At 52.0% G+C, this 23,325-nt stretch overlaps 5 protein-coding genes across 5 annotated transcripts; 3 read left to right on the top strand and 2 right to left on the bottom strand.

Moving 5' to 3' along the window:
* Positions 1-2,115: 2,115 nt before the first annotated feature.
* HER10_EVM0003088 (GDSL-like Lipase/Acylhydrolase) lies at positions 2,116-3,277 on the top strand (the record flags this gene model as incomplete). Its single annotated transcript, XM_035472774.1, has 4 exons — positions 2,116-2,260; positions 2,331-2,379; positions 2,440-3,120; positions 3,211-3,277. 4 exons carry the CDS (start codon positions 2,116-2,118, stop codon positions 3,275-3,277), a joined length of 942 nt encoding a protein of 313 aa, XP_035327764.1.
* A 2,018-nt stretch (positions 3,278-5,295) lies between these two features.
* HER10_EVM0004171 (uncharacterized protein) lies at positions 5,296-6,076 on the top strand (the record flags this gene model as incomplete). Its single annotated transcript, XM_035473823.1, has 1 exon — positions 5,296-6,076. Exon 1 carries the CDS (start codon positions 5,492-5,494, stop codon positions 6,074-6,076), a length of 585 nt encoding a protein of 194 aa, XP_035327868.1. The 5' UTR covers positions 5,296-5,491.
* A 948-nt stretch (positions 6,077-7,024) lies between these two features.
* HER10_EVM0004465 (uncharacterized protein) lies at positions 7,025-7,632 on the bottom strand (the record flags this gene model as incomplete). Its single annotated transcript, XM_035474109.1, has 3 exons — positions 7,025-7,126; positions 7,186-7,448; positions 7,506-7,632. The coding sequence occupies 3 exons, from the start codon at positions 7,630-7,632 to the stop codon at positions 7,025-7,027; spliced, it is 492 nt and encodes a 163-aa protein (XP_035327900.1).
* Positions 7,633-9,094: 1,462 nt separating this feature from the next.
* Positions 9,095-9,894, top strand: HER10_EVM0000351 (uncharacterized protein). The gene is made up of 2 exons (XM_035470136.1): positions 9,095-9,382; positions 9,442-9,894. Exons 1-2 carry the CDS (start codon positions 9,142-9,144, stop codon positions 9,579-9,581), a joined length of 381 nt encoding a protein of 126 aa, XP_035327506.1. The 5' UTR covers positions 9,095-9,141; the 3' UTR covers positions 9,582-9,894.
* Positions 9,895-18,990: 9,096 nt separating this feature from the next.
* On the bottom strand, positions 18,991-21,891 carry HER10_EVM0004134 (glucose sorbosone dehydrogenase). Its single transcript, XM_035473786.1, has 3 exons — positions 20,388-21,891; positions 19,591-20,326; positions 18,991-19,532 (listed from the first exon to the last, which is right to left on the bottom strand). The coding sequence occupies exons 1-3, from the start codon at positions 20,676-20,678 to the stop codon at positions 19,156-19,158; spliced, it is 1,404 nt and encodes a 467-aa protein (XP_035327864.1). The 5' UTR covers positions 20,679-21,891; the 3' UTR covers positions 18,991-19,155.
* Between the last annotated feature and the right edge of the window lie 1,434 nt (positions 21,892-23,325).

The raw sequence follows: 23,325 nt of genomic DNA, 5'->3' as shown, positions 1-23,325 counted from the left end.
ACCTTCATGGCCAAAGTCTCCGCTGAGCTCAATATCCCTCTTTCGCCACCCAAGGATGTAACAGCATTCGGCGACAATCCGGCCTTGAAAGACGAACTCCTGGATCTTCTGCTTCAGGGCAAGAAAACATCTACAACGACCTGGCCAATCCCTGAAACGCTTCATTGGGGAGTTGGCGACCTGTCCGTAATACTTGACGGCAAAGGAGAACCAAAGGCTATCATCAAGACAACATCGTTTGAGAGATGCAAGTTTCGGGACGTGAGGGAGGAATTCGCGCTTGCGGAGGGAGAGGGGAATTATCAAGAATGGAGAGACGGGCACAAACGATATTTCGAGCGCAGCGAGGATTCAAAGGATTTCAGTGAAGACGTTGAGGTACTATGCGAGTGGTTTGAGGTTGTGTATCCCCAAATTACGAGGAAGTAGAGTTGGGCAAACCCATATTGGGGAAGAGAAAGTGAAACCCGATTTAGCTTGGTCCACCAGATATCAACGGATAAGATCCAATATGGCAAAATGATACCAAACGGTCTTCTCCAAGAGCAACTGACGTGTATGGAAGTGCTCCGAGACAAAAGGGAAGTGTTCCACGGCTTGTTGCCTCGAAATGCAAAAGGATTGGGCCCTAACCAGGATTCGAACCTGGGACCTCTCCCAGACGTGTCGTGAAGACCCTAAGGGAGAATCATACCGCTAGACCATCAGGGCGGTTGAGCTCGAAACGAGCTGATTGTCGTTGAGGTCGAGGTCGAGATGCGAGATTATGTTGTGTTTGTGGGTGGAATAGGGCTTTTGTCGCTCGTGGGGACGTTTGGGGGCCGAAATGAGGATCCGCGGGCCGGGCCCGGACGCCCACAACCCGGAGGGACCGGCTCTGATGTGCCGGAACCCCGTGGTGCAGTGGTCCTGTAATCTGGCCAGCGGGCGCGGGTTGAGCCTGAAAGCTGGTGCAACAGGTGCTGCATATGAGGCAATTTGTGATGAGATCCAGTTGTCACAAACGCACCAGCGAAGCCGGCCTTCTTTTTACACCAATGAAGATTGAAATCTCAAGAGTGAAAGATGAGTTTCTGGACTCTAGTCACTTTGGCTACATTCTGGACGCGTCGAAAGATCGCCCTCGGACATACTCAAATTTCGACCCCAGGAACTCATCCCAAAGATATTGGGCTCTCATTTCCTAAATCCCCGAAAATGGGCTCCTCATCTATTTCCACGGGGATTTGGTGTCCCGTTGTTTGCACCCCACGTTGATGTGGGCAGCTTGCATGGGAGCATTTTCTCCCATTTTGTTGGACCTTTTGTGGGTTCACAAGTACAACACGGTAGTCCGGCACAAAGGTTTGGGAAGAAGGGCGAGACTACAAATCCTAGAGCAGTACTCCTTAGTGTTGTAGTAATTGACATTTGGCCAGTCGCCAAGCGAAATGAAGTTCTCTTGATTTTATCATGCAATGTGTGGAGGTGAGCCCAGCCGGCGGTGTGCTTTGCGGGACTCGGGAGACGGGGACCGGGAATGCGGAGGAGATCTCCGAACGTAAGATCATGAAAGCCCGGAGAGAATTGCTCTCGAACCTTGCAAGCACAGGCGTGGTCTAAGACCTGGACGCTCATTTCAGCGAAAGGGTGCTGCGTTGATGCACCCATGCAGAATTGGGGAATCTTAGAAACATCGCATTCCAGTTGGTCCCGGTTCTGGAGCTTCAACCACAGCTGTGACCAGCTCTCTCGAATTTGAAGCAGATCACCTCAAGTGCTTACTTTTGAGCCGTAAGCTTATGTGCATTAGTGCGGAACCAGTCTCGTAGGCTGGACTGATGCGTCTAAGCTGCATTATTAATGCTCTTTGACGCTTGAGCCTGTGACGCTACCAACCAAGTTCGCGTGATACCATAATGAACGCGTACGTCCAATGCCTGGGTTGATCCGGCAATCCGGGACAAACTTTGAGGTTGGTGTTTTCTCGGGGTGAACCTTGATGTCGCGTAGCTTCTTCTGGGAACATGCAAACTCTTGATGAATATCCATTACTCCAAAGATTCGTGCTTGAAGACGACAAGACGAAGCTTGACCAACATCCATCAAAGGAACTGAAATTATAGAGCGGCCTACATGATGATGCTCAGTCGTGGAGTTTGGATTGGATTCCTCGCGACGGCTTACGCTGCAGTTCTGCCGTCAACGCAGTTGCCACGTGAGGTCAAAACCTCTTCGATTTCTAGCATTGTAGTATTCGGTGACTCGTTCAGCGACAACGGTAAGCGATCGGTGGTAATTCGACGGGCTGGCATTCAGGATGAACATGGCTGACGGGATGCGAATCGCAGGAAACGGAGCTGCTCGAGTATCGAATAATGCATGGCCTACAGACAAATAGTCAGTGAACCCCTTTGCGCTACGTCTCTTCTAGTTCATTTCATGTAACAACCAATTCAGCTACAAGGGTCGCTTTTCGAACGGCATCGTCTGGGCAGAATACGTAGCAGCGAACCTTTCATTGCCCCTTTACGACTATGCGGTCGGAGGTGCAACGACTTCGAATGCTCTGATCCAGGGCTACACAGGCGCAAAGGGTGATATCGCCGTACCTTCTGTTATTGATCAAGTCGTCTCGTTCCTGGCGAGGATGAATCCTCAAGGAGGAGCATTCGGAGCGTCCGATTCGATGGCAATAGAAAGCCCTTTGCTGATCCTGTTTGCTGGTGCGAATGATATCCTGTTCAACGCCAACATCAGTGCCTCGCAGTCGTATCAAATTCTTCGTCAAGCCGAAGCACAGCTGCGCGATGCATACCCAAGTGCAAGAGTCTTGACTCTTACGCCGCCAGATATCTCCAGACTTCCGTATGGCTTCTACTTGGAAGACAATCTGGGAAAGAACCAGTTGCGAACTTTCACAGACCAGCTAGGAGAACTGCTCGACAGGTCAAAGACAGGAGCCGTCAACGTTGATCTTCGGCCGCTCTTTGACGACTTTGAGTACTATGCTTCCCCTCGAGCGTACGGATTTGACCCACTGGGAAAGTACGGCAGTTGCCTCGAAGGTGCATATGGCGAGACGCCGAACGTGACGATCTGCGGAGACCCAGATAGGCGGGTATACTGGGACGAATACCAGTGAGTTTTGGCTGGGCACTTCTCTTCGTTTCTTTTCCGAGCCGACTTGCCGTTTACCCAGTCTTGAGCTCTCATTCTGACGTCGTGCAGTCCTACAACTCATACACACTCGTGGATTGCCAAGGAGGTTCTAGACGTCCTGAGAGGTCCGTTCTGATTACCTCTTGTGGTTGAGGGAGCGAAAGTTGCAGTTCCGAGGTTGTCGGTTTCGGCATAAATGGAAAAATGCAAGTATACGGGGGGCAGTGTAGAAGTTTTCTTGGAAGCAGTTTTACAGAAAGAGCGATGAACAAAAGCGAGACATTGGATCAGACGAAAGAAGCAAACTCGCTGGCCCAATACCAAGTTCTAATTCCAACTTCGGTCTAAGACCAGGGGACCCCTCGCAGGTCTGTCCTGAAGAGGCGAAGGCATCCCAACCCTCCCCTGCCAACTCCACTTGACCCGGCTATTGTTGACACCAACTCTCTGTGTCAAACGAGCACGGACAAGTTGTTTGCGAGCTGAGGATAGTGCGTCCCGCCCGTTGCCGCTGACAAAGATGCACCCTTCAGGGGCGGAGTTCTTGGTTCATCGTCAAGCTGCAACGAAATCCGATGTGCTGACCATGGCTACATAAAAGTCAGACGGACTGGACTGGATCAGCTATGATCTGTGATAAGATAGAAACAAGCTCAGAGTGTTGAACTAATTTTGGTGAAAGTCTTTCTGCATATTCATGCTTCGGACTTGTACGATAGATCTCCATTCATCCATATTGGATGGCGAATTTCGAGTAGAATATTTTGACATGGTCCACAAGTCTTGGCAAGGCTCGTTGTCACAGAAAGCACGGCACGAAATTCAGGGCTGGTGGCCGCGTCTTATTCTCTGCCCATGATAAGCGGAAAATTGAACGCAATGACGTGGAAACAATTTGGCTTTAAGCGCTCTTGCGTTCCCGAAGCCGGACTTCCGGGCCTAGGTGGATGAAGTTATGGTTAATTGGTTATTTGGTGATGTGGCTCAACAACAGACGAAAAGAGAAGCAATCTCGGAGGCGTCTCACCGATCAATGTCACAAGCCGTTGAAGCAGGGCCAGGCAATTCGCCAATAATGCGGACATGACTTCCCGAAAGCGTTCTTTGCAGTTAGTCGAGTGTTCCCCAACGCCGCGACTCTCCTGAGGCCTAGGAGTTTCCATCCCACGTTGCCGCCCAGAATTGTTTTGTTAAGGCTGGTCCCTGTGCAGGCATGTCCCCTGGCCTCATTTAAGCGCGACGTGCTGCCATCTGATGACGCGTAACTAAGACATGGTCCGCCCCCGGTAGACAGGGAGACTAAGCAGCGTCCCATCACTTCTCTGGACTCTGCATCCCCGTTAAAAAAAACCAAGTGAAAACCCCCGAACTAGGAACAACGGCACCGTTCCCCTCGCCCCAAAATGTAAAGGTGAAACGAAGACGACGACGTCCCTCATTTACAGCAAACGCCCCATGGTCGGAAAATAAGGGAGCTGTGGAGACCCTGGACCCGTCTTCCTTGAAACACACGGCCGTGATGGGTTGAACATCGAAACCCAACCACTCAGAGCCTTCCACACACACTCCAGTCATGTTCCCATCCTGGAGAAGATCTGTTGTTCCTTGGTTTGGTCTAGAACCCTCGAGGCTCGAGCAAGTTGTCGGTATCAGCACTGTTGACTCGCTGAGCTGCGCGCACCATCCACCCATCCATCCGCACCATTCACCCACCCACGCGGCATCCATCATCCTGATCCCGCCGCGGAAAGCTAGGCCAACAGTTGCCAAACTCCTGTTACCCCTGAGAACCCACCCGTTGGAAATTGACAGCAATATGGCGCCCATGCTTCTCACCACTGTTCTGTCTTGATCGAAAGCGGGAAAGTCGGGCCACCCCTTCTATCCAAGCTGGAGCTTGAGCCGCAGACAACTACCGAATAGTGGCAACTCGTCCGGGGCCAAAGTCGCCAAACATGGTTCCTGCTCTGCTAAACGCCCACATCCCGCCGGGCTGGGTCGGCTCCCCTTGTCGATCTGTGTCGTCCGATGGCGCAACAGTTCACCATGTTGCTCGACCAAGTTGACGCCATCCTGGCAAACCATGAGCCAAATCGGTGGCGGATGGCAACCGGGATCCCAGACGTCGAGATCGATATAAGATGCAGCTTTTCTCCTTCCAAGACCAGTCTCCTTTTTGCTCTCCATCCCACTCCATCTTCATCACTTTCATTCCAAACACATTGAAGCTAGTCTTCTTTTTCCGTTCTTGATACCAAGCCTTTCATTCGTTCCTTCGAACCACATTCCTTACCAACCTTTCCCACCTCACAAAAAACAACCTCTCAGTCAATCTCATAACTCAGACAAAATGAAGGCCAACGTTATCGCCGCTACCATCCTTGCCGCCTTCTCGGCTGGCGCTTTCGCTCAGGACCAGGAGGCCGAGTTCCCCACTGGCTTCCCTACCGACCTCCCCTCCGGCTTCCCTACCCAGGTCCCCGGCGCCGCTAAGCCTTCCGGCGGCTTCGGCGGTGGCTTCCCCGGCTTCCCCTCCGGTGGCTTCCCCACTGGCTTCGGCGGTGCCCGCCCTACCCAGGTTCCCGGCGCTGCCCAGCCCTCCGGTGGCTTCGGCGGCAACTTCCCCGGCTTCGGTGGCCACTCCGGCTTCCTGACCCGCACCCGCGGCTCCTCCGAGGAGGCTGCTGGCTTCGGCGCCCAGGCTGCTGAGACCCCCTTCCCCACCGGCACCCAGTCCGGCGGCGCTCGCCCTACCGGCAAGGGTAAGGGCAAGGGTAAGGGCAAGAACCACGGCACCGGTGCTCTCCCCTCCGGTGTTCGCCCTACCCAGGTCCCCGGTGCTGCTCAGCCCTCCGGCGGCTTCGGCGGCAACTTCCCCGGCTTCGGTGGCGATGCTCCCTCCGGCGCTCCCTCCGCTGAGCCCACCTCCGCTTAAGCGACAACAACAACTTCTTCGACGATGACATATTCGGCTTATGGGTTTGACTTGGACCACTTGGTTCAGCAAACGGCTTTATCTGGAGCGTGTTTGGACGATTTCTAGTGATGGAAGATGTGTTTCTTTTCTTACTACTCCACGTGGAGCTTTCATTGTATAAATACAAAAGCCACTTGGAGTAGCTGGCTGGTACATTGCATAGGCGTTTGCTTTTTGTAGACTTATCAAATAAGAGCATCCGTCTTTTTCAAACTTCTCGGGCATGAATTCGCTGTGATTGCTAACTTAGAGATATCTTAACGTGAACCGCTCTGGTCTCTCTCGTTGCTTCCCCAACACCCCTTTGAGAAGCTTTTCAACTGTTGAGCCTAGACTCCGGAGCAAACACTTCTGTTATTCTTTAGGATGCAGTCCATCACTATAACAAATGAACTGAGCTAGCGAGCCCACTGGCTAGCTGGCCAATTTTCAGATTATCTCAATCCCTGGAAGTTACATTTTGAAGATTTCAACTACTTTGGCTGATGAGTTCGGGAAGCGCTTTGAGTTCTTCAACCGGATTTCTATGCTGTTTCATATGAGCATAGTAAACTATTAGTAACGACGATCGCGGTAAAAGCAAAGCAGTCAAACAAGGTTTGGTCACAGATCCATGAAGGTACAGTGCGTACTTAGGTCCTTGCGTTCTGAACCAAAGTCTAAAAGTCCCTTTCAAAACATCGTTTGCCATTCATTTACCCTGTACGACTAACTACATAGGAATGTCTTGAAACCTCACACAACGTTCTGATGTAACCCTATATCCGTCCGTGAGCCATCTACAGGCTCTCGATGTTTCTTCTATGGCGCACTGCCAGCTACCTAAGTCACGTATGCCGGTGATAGACCACTCATATTACACTTGCTTCATCTTCTCATCCAATCGTACCTCAGTCTCTAGTCCTCTCACAGGAGTTGAGTTGCGGCCATAACAGCAGCCAATGCAAAGGCGATAGTGGCAGGCTGGTTGCTATTGGCAGCGCTGGCGTCGGTGCTCGAAGTAGCAGACTAGACTTTTGTTAGAAATCCCGACTATGATCCATGGTTGCCCCAGAACAAAGACATACCGAGCTCGAGCCGGTGGCAGATGCTGTGGAAGATGAACCAGCGGTGCCGGATGTCCCTGCCGTGGTAGTCGCGTTGTTCGTGCTGTTCGAAGCAGTGACAGGCGTCGCGTCAAGGTTACATCCGTCCGCGGCTTCTGTGACACCGTCTCCGTAGTATTGCCAGATGTCAAAGGTATTCGCGCACTGAAGACATCCCTCGAAGTAGTCCGTCCAGGTGGAGTTGGTGCAGTAGCCGTCCTCAGCTGCTCCAAGGATTGCATAGCCTAGATGTTGTTATGAGTCTGTCTGATCCGGCGTACGGAGCACATCGAATCACATACCGCAGTTCTCGTGGCACTCGTACTTGGCTCCGCTGGTGACCTGACGCGCGTGAAGAGGCACGATGGGGAGCCATTCCAAAGCTGTAGCAGTGGAGGCCAAGAGCGCGACAGCTGTGACGAACTTCATATTGACGACAATGCTGACTAGATGAAAAAGGTAGCGGATGAAATCGATCAATGATGGCGAGGCAATAACTAGAAAGAAGGCTGCGCGGTAGAGAATCCGCGCTGCGCCGCATCTATATATTTCATGCTACTGCAGCATCCCGAGCGAGCAGATTGTTTGCATACGCAACCTCTTTCGGGGATCCTCTTGGTGGATCGATAACTCGCAGCTAGATTTTCTTGGCTGGATGCCTTCAGCCGATGGGCGAATCATGTTCTGACGGCCGAGAGTGCCGAGGTGCTCAGGTTGCATCGGCACGGGTTGGAGTGGGGGATCAAGGATAGTCACGTTGCGATGGGCGAACTTTCGAGCAAACTTCTGCAATGTCATCGTTCTACAGCACTCTGCTCCACGAAACACCAGTTTACAGTAAATTGAATACGGTCTGGTAAGTTGGTGTTAGAAATCCAGTTCACGTCCCCGATGATGAACACAATTCGAGAGAACTGAACAATGCAGAAGGCATCTTACACCGAAAAACTCACTGCTTACATTTCTACTCTTGAGAGGTAAGCTCATCGGCCAGATCTCACTTACAACACAGGGTTCCCATGCCGATGTGGTAGAACAAGATCTGGGCACATGTTATGATTGGTAGATGGCATCTTATCAGATCATCTGATATCCGCTCTGCAATCTCGGTTTCCCTCCACAACACGACACACCTGAGGCCAGCATCTCGGCGCTCCTTTTCTTCGCCTCAGGCCGTTAGGCCGAGACATCTCAAAGGTTCTCCTCCGACTCGGCCGGGACCTTCTCCGGTCAACGGACCACAACCGCCGAGAAATACCGGCCGGATCGCCTCATTGTTTGAATGGAAGAAAGGGTTGGGCACGAACAGGCCCGGCCGCTGACACCCTTGTGATAATCCTGGTCCAATAATCCACCATCATGTGGAGTTTCTTCCTTCGCAGTCTTGCGGTGTGGTCTTGCTCCCCGGTCAAATACGCACCCAACCCCGTTTGCAACCGTCCGACCCAATCACTCCCCCGACATGATAGTCAAGGGTTCGTCGCCTTTTGAAAGATCCGGTTCGTCGCAACGTGCTCGCAGCGGATCCTCAACAAACAAACCATGGCGCCAAACTCCCGATCGAGTCTTTGGACGAACCACGCGAGTTCTTACCGCCAAACTTCTAGCCCACAGATGCATGGCCAGCTCAGTTGTGCTAAACCCATTCCGCTCTTTCTTCAACGAAAGAGTCTTGTGCGCCGATGATGTTCTTGTGAATCGCAGGGGATCGTGAAAAAAAACCACGGAAACCGAGTGGCTGGCCAACTCAACGCCCACCGCCTCTTACGCGCCCCGGCTCGGCGTCCGTTGCCCGGCTGCTCAGTTGCTCGCCTCACGATGGCAATCTAGTGTCTATTAAAGACTGGTCAGTGGCCGCATCTCTTGTCTGAGTTTCATTCTTGGAAGATATCCTCTTTCGAGGTCCACCTCGATACACCACCAAAACAATCATCCAACATGGCTCAGGCCTCGCCTTCGTGGCAGAGGCTGTTGGGGCTGCTGTCAGTGCTTCTGGCACTGATCCTCGGCGTCTCGGCCGGGGAGCACGGTGCTGCTGTCACCGGCTGCCCCGCTGATCTTGCTTCGGCCCCGGAACACACCCTTTCTGCCGGCTTCGACAACAGCACCGACGTTGCTGAGACTCAAGCAGAGCGCTCGCACGTCGAGAAGCTCGCGGCGACCAGCTTACACGGCATGGGTATGTTTCGACTCATTAACCCACGTGTTCTTGCTCACAGACTAACAACGCTTTCTTAGGCGCCCGATCCAGCTTCGAGGCTTTCCGAGTCGAGATCCCTGCCTCATGCAACACTCCCAGCATGAAGAGCTCCCTCATCGAGCTCCCCATCAGCTTCGCCAGTCTGCACATGCATCTGCAGAACATCCGAACCAAATAACCTCGATGGCGGTTTGCCCAACGCTCAAACCGCCGACACGAGATGAACTACTTCACCCGTGTTGGATTCGAACATACGATCTCCGACACACTTAAACCCTAACGTCGGGGTGTGCTTGGTGTACCATGATATACACACTGAGCAAGTCCCGAGCCCGACTGCCCACAGAGCTGAGCCGTCACACAACAAACTATCTACGACAGGAACGACATGACTATAACGAAACGAAACTCACGACAAAAAAACCAATGCAACGAAACACGATGTCACGGACAATATCCCCTCAACCATATGACTGGTTGAGAAGTACGACGAACGACCTTTTCTTTACCTCTCAGATACCAAAACCTTCTCCCTCTTCACCGAGGTATCAGCCACTTGGCTCTTTAAATACATCTTCTTTGTCTTGAACAAGACTTTTCGTCCCTATACCAGTGAATAAATCCAATCGTCGTGAGATTTCCATGCTTGCTCGGTGTCCATCGTGTGGAAATCTTGTCGAGGGGGAAGTGACGGTGATGATCTTCAAGATTCGCTCATCTGCGGAAGTCAACTTGATTTGGCATGTAAAGTTTAGTGTCTTTAATCGTGGCTAGCAAGTTGCTGTCCAACACTTACGTAGTATTCGAGATACGAGGAGTCGATGGGTGAGGCCTAGAGATGAAGCCGCAATAGCGGCCGTTTATGACTACTTGTCCACGGTATCGACTGTCATCGAACTCATGATCCCTGGTAGAAGCACATGCCTCCATCCAGACGTTAGTAACCCATCCTTCCACGGTCCGTGGCTTGAACTTGTACCTTGCCGAACCTACTTAATGGAAGAAGGGCTACAGAAACGGGACGAAAGCTAGGGTGGCCATCGACATTGTTTGCTGCTGTTTCATGAGAATGAGGTGTTTCCTCTTCAAATTGCGACACATCCATAGTTATCACTTATTCCAGTAAGCTAAGATGAAATTGATACGCAATCTTTGGCCAGCAAACTTGAATGAAGACGAGAAGGACCATGCACACTGGTGATGCATTCTACAACAAACGATTTGGCGGATTGAAGCAAGAGATTGATAGATCGTAAGACATACCATTCTTCTATGCACCAGCTGTTGTTCAGTTGCATCGTGAATCTCGATTTGAGTCAAGTGAAGCTGAGCTTGACCCATGTGAAAGGTGATGGAGGTACGATGGTTCTTCACGCCGAGCCAAAGGCCAGGACATCGCGCCACTACGCATGCTTCTTCCGAGCCCAATCTTCACTCCGGGCTAAGATAGACTGAATAAAGGCAGCTCGCTAACCCTTTTGAACGATGCATATGCAGCATACGGTATTGGCATCGCAGACGAGGATGACAAGATCTTGTTCCGACTGGAGATCCCTATTCCAGCACCGAGTATGCATGGGGGCGCAACGGATTTCGAAGCCATGCTTGCGTACGCCATATTCTGAACGGCAAGCTACAGAACAATTTGAATTGATTGTTATCCTTGGGGATGGTCATCCTCCTGTATTTCACGGCCTAAAGGGAAGACAACAATACTCGTCAAATCACCTACGTCGTAAGGTCATACCAGAGGGTCTAGGAATAACGTACGAGCATGGCAGGGGAAACGAAGACGTTTTAAGGAGCAAGGTTTTGAACAAAATACTGCAGGATGCTCGATTGACGCCGTGGATTTCTATCAAACCGATGGGTATTCATGCCTTGAACGAAGCACTGTTCTTAGATGTCCAAGCCCGCCCGAAAACCCGGATCAGATCCCAAGCATCTTATCGGCTGCAGAAAAATGAAAGATCAAGCATCCAAACATGATTCGAATCTCCCCACTCAGATGGTTGCCAAGGAAGAGCAAGCAAGGTGTGAAGTTGACAGCATGAACGCATGCATACACAATTCAGGTTAGACTCCGAGTGCCTGAGACACTGCCGCACTGGAGCACTCCGTTATTGTTTCCGATACCCTTGTCTGCATTTGTGTAATACATTTAGTTTGTCAGAGACTGGCGAGGTGCAATCAGCTGCGTCTGGCGGGTAAACTTACCAAGGTTAATCTGGCTCGATTCTCTTTTCCCGTTTGAAGCATTGCAGGCACAAGTCAAAAGATTCCTCTCCTTACCACTGAGGCTGCACTTATTACAACTTGTGCCAAAAAGGCCCTGGGGACTTATGATGAAGTTGTTAGCAAAAGACCACACGGAGAGAGAGGAGGTAAAATCTAAATACTCTTTCCATTCCATGACTCCACCTTGTATGTTGTTGGCGATACAGCCGTTGAGAGAGAGCTCAGTTTTGTAGTCCTGTTTGTCGCGACCTGTACAGGTGGCCTTCAAAACATAGTCGTTAAGTCCCGGGACTAGTTCAAGATCATCTTCGCAACTCTTGGTGAAGTCTATAGTATTTCCGAGAGCATCAGCCGTGCCAGATGCAACAAGAATAAAGGCCGCAGTGATGATGCCGGTTGCTAGCTTCATATTCGTATGTGCTGAGGTATGGACGGGATCGTGGTATAAGATAATTCGAAGAGAAAAGAATTAGCACTCAAATCTTCAAAAACGTCTCTATGTCAAAGCCTATGACTGCTGAGAAGTTGTAGGAGATGGAGAAGAAGTGACCAAGGGTTGATATGTTGCGCTGTTTTAAACGCTTGTAACGAGGCATCCATCACCGGTTGGGAAGGTATATTGGACCACCATAAGTTCTCCCACACTTCCTTGTTCCAATTTCAGTACAAAGTGGGCGGTGAACGTGGACGGTGTCTCAAAGAAAACTGCTCAGATCTCAAAGGGGGATGTGGTGAAGCTCGTGATATCTTCTCCTCCAATTGAAGCTTGGGAAAGTGCGATATGGGGGCAGAGGAGACATGGAGGTAGAAAGAAGCGCTGATTCTTGTGGTGACCTCTAATTCATATGGTACCTGGCCTTCTGAGTAGGTGATCGAGGTTCTGATAGGTTGCAGAATGCCCCAAAGGTGGTCGTTCAAGATCTGTAACAAACATATGAACAAGTGCTATGCGCATCGTCTTTCTCAGCATGCTGATTTTCCAGGGAACAGAAGAGAAAAATCGCCAAGACCCACCGTCACTGCCAAAAGAGAAGGCTCGTTGGAGCGGATTTCGGCGTTTTCAGGCTTGGCTACGAACACCGCCTTTGTTCCGCTGAACCTCATGAAGGCCAAGAGCTGTCGGTGTTCTCTCTCCAAAGAATCAACCACTCAATCCGGCATGACCGCCTCATCAAATGACATTGGTGGGTGCACAAGGAGCAAAATTTGAAATCTTGCGTATGGGTCCTCTACCTAGACGGTCGATATACGGCATGCGAACTGACCTGACTGAGGTGTATCACCACTCATCTCGAGATCCTCGCGTACTATTAAAGTATTCTTGTTTATACCACACTTTTCTAGGTTTCTTGCGACCCTGCGGCATACCTTCTTTTTTCTCATTGATCACATGACCCGGTTGCTCCTTCCTCTTGAACAGGGAGAAAAAAAGTGAGGCTCATGAATATCGGGGGAATTTTTTCTCCGCGGCAACCAAATTTTGCAGCCTCCATCTACCAACCTCATCCTCTCCCACCCAACCCTACCACCTTTTCTACTTTTCTACCACACACAAGCCTCCATCTACCAACCTCATCCTCTCCCACCCAACCCTACCACCTTTTCTACTTTTCTACCACACACAATTTCCAATCCCTTCCTTTCCAATATTATTTCCTCTCGCTATCAATTCATCAACCACCGCAGTCCATCCTCGTCACACTTCTCTTCCTCACTCCTCCTCCCGCAATCAAAGCACCACCAGCCCAGCAATCACTTCGCTTCAATCACAGCTTTCCTGGACGAATCGCCATATCGAAATCTCATAATGCTCGAATTGCCACGCGTCTTCCCTCAGAGATTCCTTACTTGACGACTGCGGGCCTTCCCGAATGAGGCAAGCTTGCCGGAACGCGTCACTCGCGTCGCCCTCCGGATATTTACTTCACCTCCAGCCTGTCGCCACGGCATCTTCACCTCTTCCCTCTCATCGACGGCTTCAAGCGATCCTTCCAACACCAACAGCTCGGGTAAGTGCGGACATATCCCCAGATCGAGGCGACCTGGAACCCGTCGTCCGCCAACGGATCCTCGAAAACTGCCTCCATCTACGCGATCACTGTCCAATATCGGTCCAGCACCCTCTTCTCACAACGTCCCATACTTACTCTTCCTTCCCTCAGAATTAGAGCCCAAAGAATTGATCGCTCTTGCTGCTTGAAAAGTCTGTCTAGAAGGCGGTGTTAAGCCTGCTAATTTTCTCTCCTTGACCTCACCTTCCCACCAGGCAAGTACTCATCTCTCCGATCTTTTGGCACAAAGCCGCCTCTCCTTCGTCCCTATAACCTTCGTCTCTTCACACTTCGTCTTTGCTCTTCTCGGTCTTTCACACTTCGTCTTCTCACACTTTCCCTCTACACACCTCGTCCCATCGCACTTCGTCTTTTCACACTTCGTCGCTTCATACTTCGTCTTTTCACACTTCTTCCCTTCATACTTCCTCCCTTCGCACTTCGTCGCTTCATACTTCATCGTCTCATTCTTCGTCCCGTCGGACTTCGTCTTTTCACACTTCGTCTGTTCATACTTCGTCCCTTCATACTTCGTCTCTTTACACTTCGTCCCTTCGCACTTCGTCTCTTCGCAATCCGTCTCTTTATGATTCGTCGCTTCTCTTGCTCATCGCTTTTTTGCCTCATCGCTTTTCGTCCAATTCATGCTTCATCGCTTTCGAAATACCTGTTCATCGAGTCTCTTTACTCATCGCTCTTTACCTCAGTGACCAAAGCTTCACATGCTTAAGCCCACCAGTCACACTACAAAGGTATTTGGACTTTCTGCTCTAGCATGAATCCCAGCTCTCAAATGCACACCATTCTAGCCCTACTCTACGACTTCACATTCTGACTAGAATTTTTGGCTAACTCATCGTGTTCTAGATACCAAAATCGGATGACGTTCACCGTCTGAAGAGATACGACGAGAGATACGACGATGGCTTCGTCGCATCTTCGGACGTATCGTCGCATCTCTTGGATTATCTTAGTCCCGTCCGAATGCGACTTCCGACGGACATCGCCATCTCGACATGTCGCCTGACCACTACCAAGGTGTGCTCTGCCATTGAGGTCACAATCGCTCTTGCGAAATTGCAGCCTTCAAAGACTTGCTCGAATCATGGCCCATAAGAAAGGCTTGGAATGTGTTTGCTCAAAATGAGGTATGTTAACTACACATTCAAGTAGAATATCACTTGCCTGAGAACGAGCTGGCTATCCAGTCTCTCTCTGATCATTCCTTTAATTGGTGTCATGAATGTTTGCTAACAATGGCCTTTCTTAGACCTCTCAATAGGGCATGGGGACAATAGAGCCTCTGCTCTCTCCATTGGTTTGTCTTCTCAGGACATAGCTTGTTTCAAGCCAGAAGAGGCCAAGTTGAAACCAACTGCTCGAATAAGTCTACGTTTCCACCAACGGCTCCAGCTCTGGGCAGCCTTTCGGCACTTCTTAGCATCCCAGGCATGCATGAAGCCATCGAACAACCGACGTGGCATCAACGAGGTCGGGGCTTGCTGCCCTGGCCTCGCATTTGGGGTGACGCGGGAGACCACGCTCACCCCGCGTGCTCATCGTCCCTCATACCTGCGTTGGAGTCTCCGTGTCAGCCAAAACCCCAGTCAGCTGTCTGCGATGTGGTACGGCGGACACGGCGAGTCCAACGCGGGAATCTCGTACATGAGAGGGCCGAATGGCGAACCAGACCCTGCCGTTTCTATCATAATGGCAGATAAGTACAGTGATATCGACATTGACCGAGGTGACGATATCGTCTACTGCGGAAGCGATTCACTTGACAACACCTCGAGCAACACTCCCGCCGATGGCGAAGCGCCCGTTCGGGGCAATGCAGAGACTTGTTCGAAAATGCTTCAAGAAACCTTAATGGACGATTCGAGATCCTGCTCAAAAGACCTCCTAAACCGAAGTTGACGTTCCCTTCCGGGAGTCGATGGCATTAATCATGGCCCAGCGCCTTCAATCATCATGGCAGACAAGTACGGCGACATCGACGTCGACCGTGGCGACGACATCATTTACTGCGGGAGTAATTCACTCGAAAACACATCGAGAAACACTCCCGCCGATGGCGGACCGCCCGTTCGAGACAACGCAGCCCTATTCAAGCCCACAGAGAAGAAGACCAGACTTGTTCGAATATGCTTCAAAAACCCCGAGCGGGTGATTCGGAATCCTGTTCAAAGACACCCTGAACCGGGGCTGGCGTTCTCGAGCCCTCAGGAAACCATTCTGCGGGTATTTCCACCACCTACACCGGCAACTTAAGCCAGGCCGGCCATCATCATGTACTTTCTTTGAGACGGTCGGTCCTGGCTTGCTCGAATACCAGAACAATCAAAGATGCGTGCTCTTCCATTGTCCGAAGAGCTATGCCTAGCCCAGCTTCCGGGCGAGACTTTTGGCTCAAGATACGCCATCAAGAGAAAGCTGGAGATCACCAAGAGGTTTTCGACCGAGGGACGATCCGGAAAACAACATCGCTTCTTCACTTCGCCCGTCAGGGATATTTCAGCTCATCTTCTTTCAACGACTCAACGTCGAGAACACCATCCACCCACACTTCAATTAGTGCTCGAATGCGGAAATTTCTTTTGCTCGAATGCTAGATCTCCCTGATCTTGAAGATCTTGTCGCTCACCTTGGAGATACTTACGCCGACCTTGGGGACCCTAGCTCATTTGCTACCACGGGCCCCGAGCAGAGCATCAACTTCCAAGTATGGATTTTCCCTTTGGCCAAGATGAGCAGGGAAATCCTTTCCCGGATCCCGATCCCGCTAACATCCTTGGCCCTAATCCCGACGAAGGATGGCCTAAGGATGAACATCCACAACACGGGAACCGCCAGGTTATCGGTGGTTTTCTTGAAGATCTCCCTGATCTTGATGATCTTGACGCTCACCTTGGGGACCCTAGCTCATTTGCTTCCACGGGCCCCGAGCAGAGTATCGAATTTCACACGAGTTTCGAGGGGATGCCCCCAAACGGTCCGGCCGACCAGGGCTTGGGCCCGACAGCACTCCCAGAAATTGGACAGGCCAACAACAGCAATGACCTTGGTTTCCAAGACGGAGTTACAAACGCTGCTCCTCCTCTCGCTTATGGGCCCGCCACTGGCCACACGGCCATGTGGATATTTTACGCTGCCAAGCACAGCAGCAGCAGCCCACTAGCAACGCGTCTTACTGCCACGCTCCTGGACAAGACACGGCGAACATGAAAGAGATCATGACCAATTACGGTCTCGCGGCTGACGATGAGGATATTTCTCGCACACGCCCAAGTCACTGGCACTATTACGACGATTGCCCACCATGCTCAACAAGCCCAACCGGGGATTATTACCGCTCGCGGTTATTTCGAATCAACGACATCAAAACCAACCCTCGGGGCAATGCTGGCTGCGACTAGCCCCCGAGTCTTTCGCAAGGCGATGTTTGGGGGGCGTCTGGGGTCTCGTAGAACTCTCTGGTTCAACAGTCCTGCTCGAAAGCTTGTTCGAAAGCCTGCTTAAAGGCAATTTTCAACTTTGCTTTCAACAACCCCCGCGGGCGGGCGGCATTTCACGGCGCTGGACGCTTTGTTTTTCTTTCGACTTTCAAATATTGGCGCCGTCACTGCTCGAATAAGTCGAATAGGAGTGCTGGAAGCCTCCATTTGCTACTGGGGGAGCATCCCGGATTGTGTCGGGCGTTCGCATGGTCGCCCAGAAGGAGATGGCCCCTCTGTATACTCGTCTATGCACTGGGGAGGGGAAAGGAGCCCCCGAGGGCATCAAGGGTGCAGCGTGGGAGAGTTATGCTCGAAAAGACTGCTCGAATGGAAGAGAGCGCTGGAACGCTTCTCATCAGGCCTCAAGATTAAGCATATCAGGAACATCCCGGTGGACTCTTGATCCCTTAGGAGTGTTCAGGGCACTTTCGAGGGCATCAAGGGTGCCGTCTGGGAGACCTGATGATTTCGACATCGAAACATTGCTCGAAAAGTTGTTCGAAAAATTGTTCGAATGAAGGGGGGCGCCGGACACCTCTCGCGAGGTTTTGAAGATTGGGTATCTTCATGGTCTCCTGCTCCTTCTGTGCGATCATCTCGCACAGAATGAGATACTGCCCCAGTCCACTGAGCGCATCGTTGAGGTCCAAGGCACACCCGAGGGCCTCAAGGGAGCGATTTGGGAAATCTGCAAGTGTCTCGACGACGAGGACCTCCAAGGAAGAACTCGGGCGGAGACAGGCAGCAGAAAGGACCACCGCCGCTGCAAGTTCAAGTACTACCAGCGCAGACAAAGCCGGTCCAAGTACCGCAACGTATACCGTTGCAAGGGCTATCCCGGAAATCACGATTGCAAGAACATGCTCTACAACCCTGTCGTTTGCACTCAGTCCGATACAGCATACATGGCGTCGATTTCTCACTTCTCTAAACAACAAACGCGCTAAGACATATGACCCAGCCAAGAGGATTCCAAAAAGCGTGTCAAGATCACTCACGGAGAGTCTGCTGTCAAAAGGAGCATATGGGTCGGAATGGTCTTCTACTGGAGTCAGGCAAGCATCATCTTTTGAGCTGATGTTCAAAAACATGTTTCAATAGGAGGAGCCTGTCCCAGGATGATGTCGATGGTTATTTTACCACAAGCCGTTTGTTTCATCATCAACATCATCATCGACATCGTCCTCGGAATACTTGAAGTCTTCGTCATCGCTTGGAGTCTGGTGGTTATCGGCTAGGCTGAGGGCCGCCGCAACCCTGGTTGCATTCTCAAAATGAAGTTGCGGGGTTGAGGGTATCGACATGGACATGGGGATTGCTCGAATAATGGGAGACACAGGTTTGAGGGCATGGATATGGATGATAATGAAGGGTCAAAGGGAAGGAGTTACGGAGGTGAGGGTATCGATGTGGATTTGGGAAGAGACCGAAGAGCAGCAAGTAGGGGGTGGGGGTATCAAGGAAGCGAAAAGGAGTGTTCGAAGAGGCGTCTGAAGCTTGGAGTCTTGGACATCAAGTAATATCTGAGCCGAGGCGCTGTCTCATGGCCGGCGAGCCTACTACTCAACCTTTAGAAACCGTTGTCCGAGAGCAGAGGAGTTCTACTGCATAGCTCGAAGGAAGCAGAAGGAATGTATGGTGGAGAGGACGATGGGGGGATTAGCTCAAGACTACAGAGCGTACTCAAAATAACGGACAAAACGCTTTTCTCAATCAAGTCCTCATGTTAGTGCATTTGTGAGAAGGGCCTTGGCAAGGAAACCCCACAAGAAGCCATAGACGCAGGCTGGCCTCACTCTGGGTGTGTTTTGCACGTCTTCGTCAATCGAAATCTGCTAGGTATATTCATGTATCGTGACACTGCCTTGTCGGGAATCATTCAAACTCTGGTGGATGTAGTCCACCTCTCATCTTAGGTTCTAAGAGCTTCATTTCCCAATCTCGTTTTCATCTCTGCATCAGTCTAGAAAGAGAAGAACATCGCCGCCACCAGCGCAGCGAATCCAAGACCAAGCGAAGGCGCAAAGCCACTTGCAGCATCAGGCTTGGCAGTCGAGGTCGCAGTGCCGGTGACAATGGTGCCAGGAGTCGTCGATGTCGGCGTAGCGTCGGTCTGCTGCAGGATGTAGATCTCGCCCGTGGAGTCAGAAGTCATGAACAAGCGGTTCTTGGAGTCCCACGCGAGACCGACGGGACGGAAGCACTGGTCGGGGCAGGTGCTGAGATCCTTGTTGTACATGATGTTCTTGAGAGCGTCGGTCGAGTCGCTCTTGGCGACGGGCTCGCCGTTAGAGAAGTCGACTGCGGTGAGGGCGTAGCCGACGGGGTTAGGGCGGTTGACTGCGCGCTATGTTAGTGGCCATGATGGACTTGTGATTGGGTGGGTGGAGACACTTACAGCTGCCGCGGAACGACATGAAGGCCTTTGATCCGTCGTTGTTGAACTTGAGGAAGACGGGGGATGAGTGGGATTGGAAGGTCAGGCGGGGAGCGACGTAGTCGTTGTGGCAGCGGGTATCGTTCATGGTCGAGTTCTGCTCCATGGAGAACTGGTCGCCGACGTTGAGAGAGCTGTTGAGCGGGATGCTGGTGTCCCAGACAGCGAAGCACCGCGGGTAACCGTAGTTGCCGGCGTCGGTCTCGTTCGCAATAGTACCGAGCAGGTTGAGCTCCTCACCGGGGTTGTTGGCGTGAATGTCGACGCCGTTACGCGTGATATCATCAATGGAGTTGTCCATCGCCCAGACGTTACCCGTAGCCGGGTCCTCAGCAACGGCGACGGCATTGCGAATACCCCAGCCAAGAAGCTTGCCATCCGTGTTGAAGTCGAAGGGGTTGTTGCCGGACTTGCTCAGGTCAAAGGCCTTGACTTGAGCGTGACCGCTGTTGGCATCGAGGGCATCAATGTCAAAGTTCTCGTCGACGCCGCGGGACACGACGAGCCAGTTGCTCGAGGCCTTGGACATGACCAGGGTGCGCGTGGTCTGGTCGTTGTTGGCCATGTTGTCAATGACGACGGCGGGTTCGGCGTTGACGGTGCCGGCCTTTGCGTCGTAGGCCCAGGCGAGGACTTGGGAGACGGAGGAGGCGTACAGTGTCTTGCCATCTTCTGAGAAGGCCATGCCGTGTGTGAGCTGGATGATGACATGTTAGCGCTGTTACCATCTCTGGGGATTTCTGGAGGTCAAGTCGTACTCTTGTATTGTTAACCAGAAGCTTGCTCTCGGTCAACGTCAGACATGTACCGCCATTATCCTTGAATGTGACGCGGTAAACACCAACAGCGGCGTCCAGGACGAGCAGAGCGCCCTCGCTGTCAACGTGAATTGTGCGAGGCTTCTTGAAGCCATTGGCGACGAGCTGTGCTTGCCAGCCAGCGGCGACCTGAGGAGCAGTGTAGCTGGGGGTAATGATATCGGCGCATTGTTGCGCGAGCGCCGTGGTGGCGGCTGCTACCGCGAGCGCGGCAGTTGTGAATCCCTTCATTCTGGCGGGTGTGGGGGAAAGGAATACGTCTGGATTCAAGCAATCGCGACAAGCTACAACGCAGTCACCTTTGAGAGCTGTCTCGCGTACATAAATAAAATGCCCCTGATATTTTCAAGGTGAGGGGAAGCTCAGTGGCAAGGTGAAGAGATTAATTAGCGACTGAGTAGCTTCGGAGCAGATTGGAACATGTCCCGCGAGACGGGTAGCGAGGCATCTGTCGACTTTCAGGGTGGCAGACCAAAACTCCACTTAAAAAAAGAGAGAGACAAAGCTCTCTGGTTCGGGATAAGATGCCCCTCCATCATCCCCCCTCCATCGCCTCCTTGTGCGGCGGCTCGCGAGTGGTTGACCTGTACGCGAGCGGGCGATCCTCTGTGCCTCTTTAGGAGCTGCTCACCTGCTCTAGCGCAATCGGTGGACGGTACGGCGAGGAGGCGACTGGGCGGCGGAATGGGTGGGTAAGTCGACCCATGGAAGCTATTAGGGTCTTCGTTGGATGAGGGGATCAGAAAGCCTGACAACCTGAGAGGGACGGTATGGCTGCGATGACAGTGGATGGATGGAACAACGCCTCCCATGTGTGTGTCTGGCCATGTTGGGTCCCTCGCGTTGAGCCAACGCACCGGCGTTGCTTTTGCGGCCAGCCACTCTGCATGGCATTGCTGCTGAGGGATGCAGACGGCAGTTGTGAGGGTATCGCGAGGGTGAAGCATTGGGGTCTCTAGCTACGGGCTCACTGCTCAGGCCTCGAGATGCTTCGGTGATGTGGCTAGCAGTCAGGAATGTTCATATTTGTTGCCCTGAGCATCGGGCCTCACTCGAAGACGAGACACGGACTGAAGCGGAATGAGAAGTCTTCCTCGAGTATCCAGCATCGTGAAGGACAAGGTCCGAATCCGGCGTCGAGGCATCGCTTCCCACCCAGCGACAGGTCGAACAAGAGCTGGATTGGTGTAGCGGATTCAGTAAGGCGCGTAAAAAAAGTTGTTCAAAAGGCGCACATTCTCTGGTAGCGTCGCGCCATGCTATCGGACGGCTCACGTTTGATGTGGGGGAATAAGCATGCAAGACAACCTTAGCTGCGTCTGTTCAGTGGGCACAGGAGCGGGATCCACGACCCGACGATGGCCGAAGGAGGCAGGTCGTCGGATTTCCGTCTGCTTGGAGCTGGGTCTAGGCGGATCGCGGGTGTGGTGATTCTGGCGATGAGGGGCAACCCATGTGGTGGTGGCCAAGGATCGTCGTCGAGATGTTGCGACTCGAGACTTCATCATGATTTTGAGAGGCAACGACGGACAACAAGAAGGAGTTGCAAAGCCAAAGCCATTATCCGTATGTCTTTCGCTGATATTTCTCCACCGAGTCTGACACGATCAGGCAATACAGTGTCACGAGCATGAAGAGAGAATGTGCGCCCACATGTCTCTCAAGGTGACGGATTCAGCTTCAAGCTAGCACCGCCAGCTTGAGCTTCACCGCTGCTAGTATGGCGTGTCTGGGATGACACATGTTGGTTCCTGAACGGCGTCTTGGCTGGACTCTGGTAGCGCCCACAGATACGGGTTGTGCTTGCATTTGAATTCTCGCCAACGGGAACAGACCGAAGTTACGATGTTGTTAATAATCAACAGAAAGAAAGGCCGCAATGCAAGCACGAAATCCTCCGCTCCCATAGAGTCCCCAGTTCCGTAGGGCGAGTCCACTCTCCGGCCCTCTCCTCGGCGCATCTGTCGGGCCTCGTCCCTCTACGGAGTACAGATCGATCATCACATATCGTTACACTTACCACACGGCATATCGGCTCTGTTAACCACGAGTGAGTCTTGGCAAAATTACGAGAAGAGCCAAGGCCTTGGTAGTGTCTGAACTCGTCCCTTTGCTTTGCCCTGACGCCCATTGACCAACCACCTCTCTGTGCGAGCTCACGCTTCGCAATCGCAACCATCCACCATCCTGCCATCCCACCACTTCGGACAAATATTTCTTACACTCCATCTTCTGAGTCTTGACACAAGCAAATCGAAGCCAAGAGCGTTGAGGCGTCTGAGCTAGACCACTCCCGTGTTACACCATGCACTGCAATCATGGTCGACTTTCAAAGACGTTGAGAATGTGCCCAGCCGGAATCCTCATTTGATTTCTCTTGTTCGTTTAGACAACCTACTATCGCGGACATGGAAGTTTTGCACCTCATAGCCCATGGACCGCGATCATGCGTTGGCACTCTGTCAAAGGGTGAATACGAGGCTGAGCCCATCTCTCGCATCCCGAGGATGGCGATAGAGGCTTTTCATACGGCAACGGCACAGATAAATCAGCACCACCACCTCCTGTCACGCAAAGAAACTGCTTGGCGCCCATCAGACTTTGCTGCTGGGTGGTGGCTGCAGGGCAGGGCTTGCAAAGTTGCTTCCAACCCCGCACTAATCACTCTCTGATGGTGCCGGTAATAGGCTCATCGCCCATCCCATGGTCCGTATCGAGGCTGTTCCCTGTCTCCTCCGAGTCGTATCGCCCCTCTTCTCGACGAGAATCCCAAGTCCACCTTGCCTTGGCTCTAGCAGCTGTCGCTTCAGAAAGTTCAGCCCAGCCATCAAACCCCCCCTCCCTCTGAACGCGAAACGGAAAATACACAGGCCCTACA

This window comes from Colletotrichum scovillei, assembly GCF_011075155.1.
Source record: "Colletotrichum scovillei strain TJNH1 chromosome Unknown Contig00010, whole genome shotgun sequence".
NCBI classification, from domain to species: domain Eukaryota; kingdom Fungi; phylum Ascomycota; class Sordariomycetes; order Glomerellales; family Glomerellaceae; genus Colletotrichum; species Colletotrichum scovillei.
This window is presented reverse-complemented; position numbering and strand designations above follow the sequence as displayed.

Coding starts and splice junctions, on each gene's coding strand:
- HER10_EVM0000351 (XM_035470136.1), top strand. CDS start 9,142: ATGGCTCAGGCCTCGCCTTCGTGGCAGAGGCTGTTGGGGCTGCTGTCA. Junction 9,383..9,441: donor GACCAGCTTACACGGCATGG/GTATGTTTCGAC, acceptor ACGCTTTCTTAG/GCGCCCGATCCAGCTTCGAG.
- HER10_EVM0004134 (XM_035473786.1), bottom strand. CDS start 20,678: ATGAAGGGATTCACAACTGCCGCGCTCGCGGTAGCAGCCGCCACCACG. Junction 20,327..20,387: donor TTCTGGTTAACAATACAAGA/GTACGACTTGAC, acceptor GTCATCATCCAG/CTCACACACGGCATGGCCTT. Junction 19,533..19,590: donor CATGTCGTTCCGCGGCAGCT/GTAAGTGTCTCC, acceptor CATAGCGCGCAG/TCAACCGCCCTAACCCCGTC.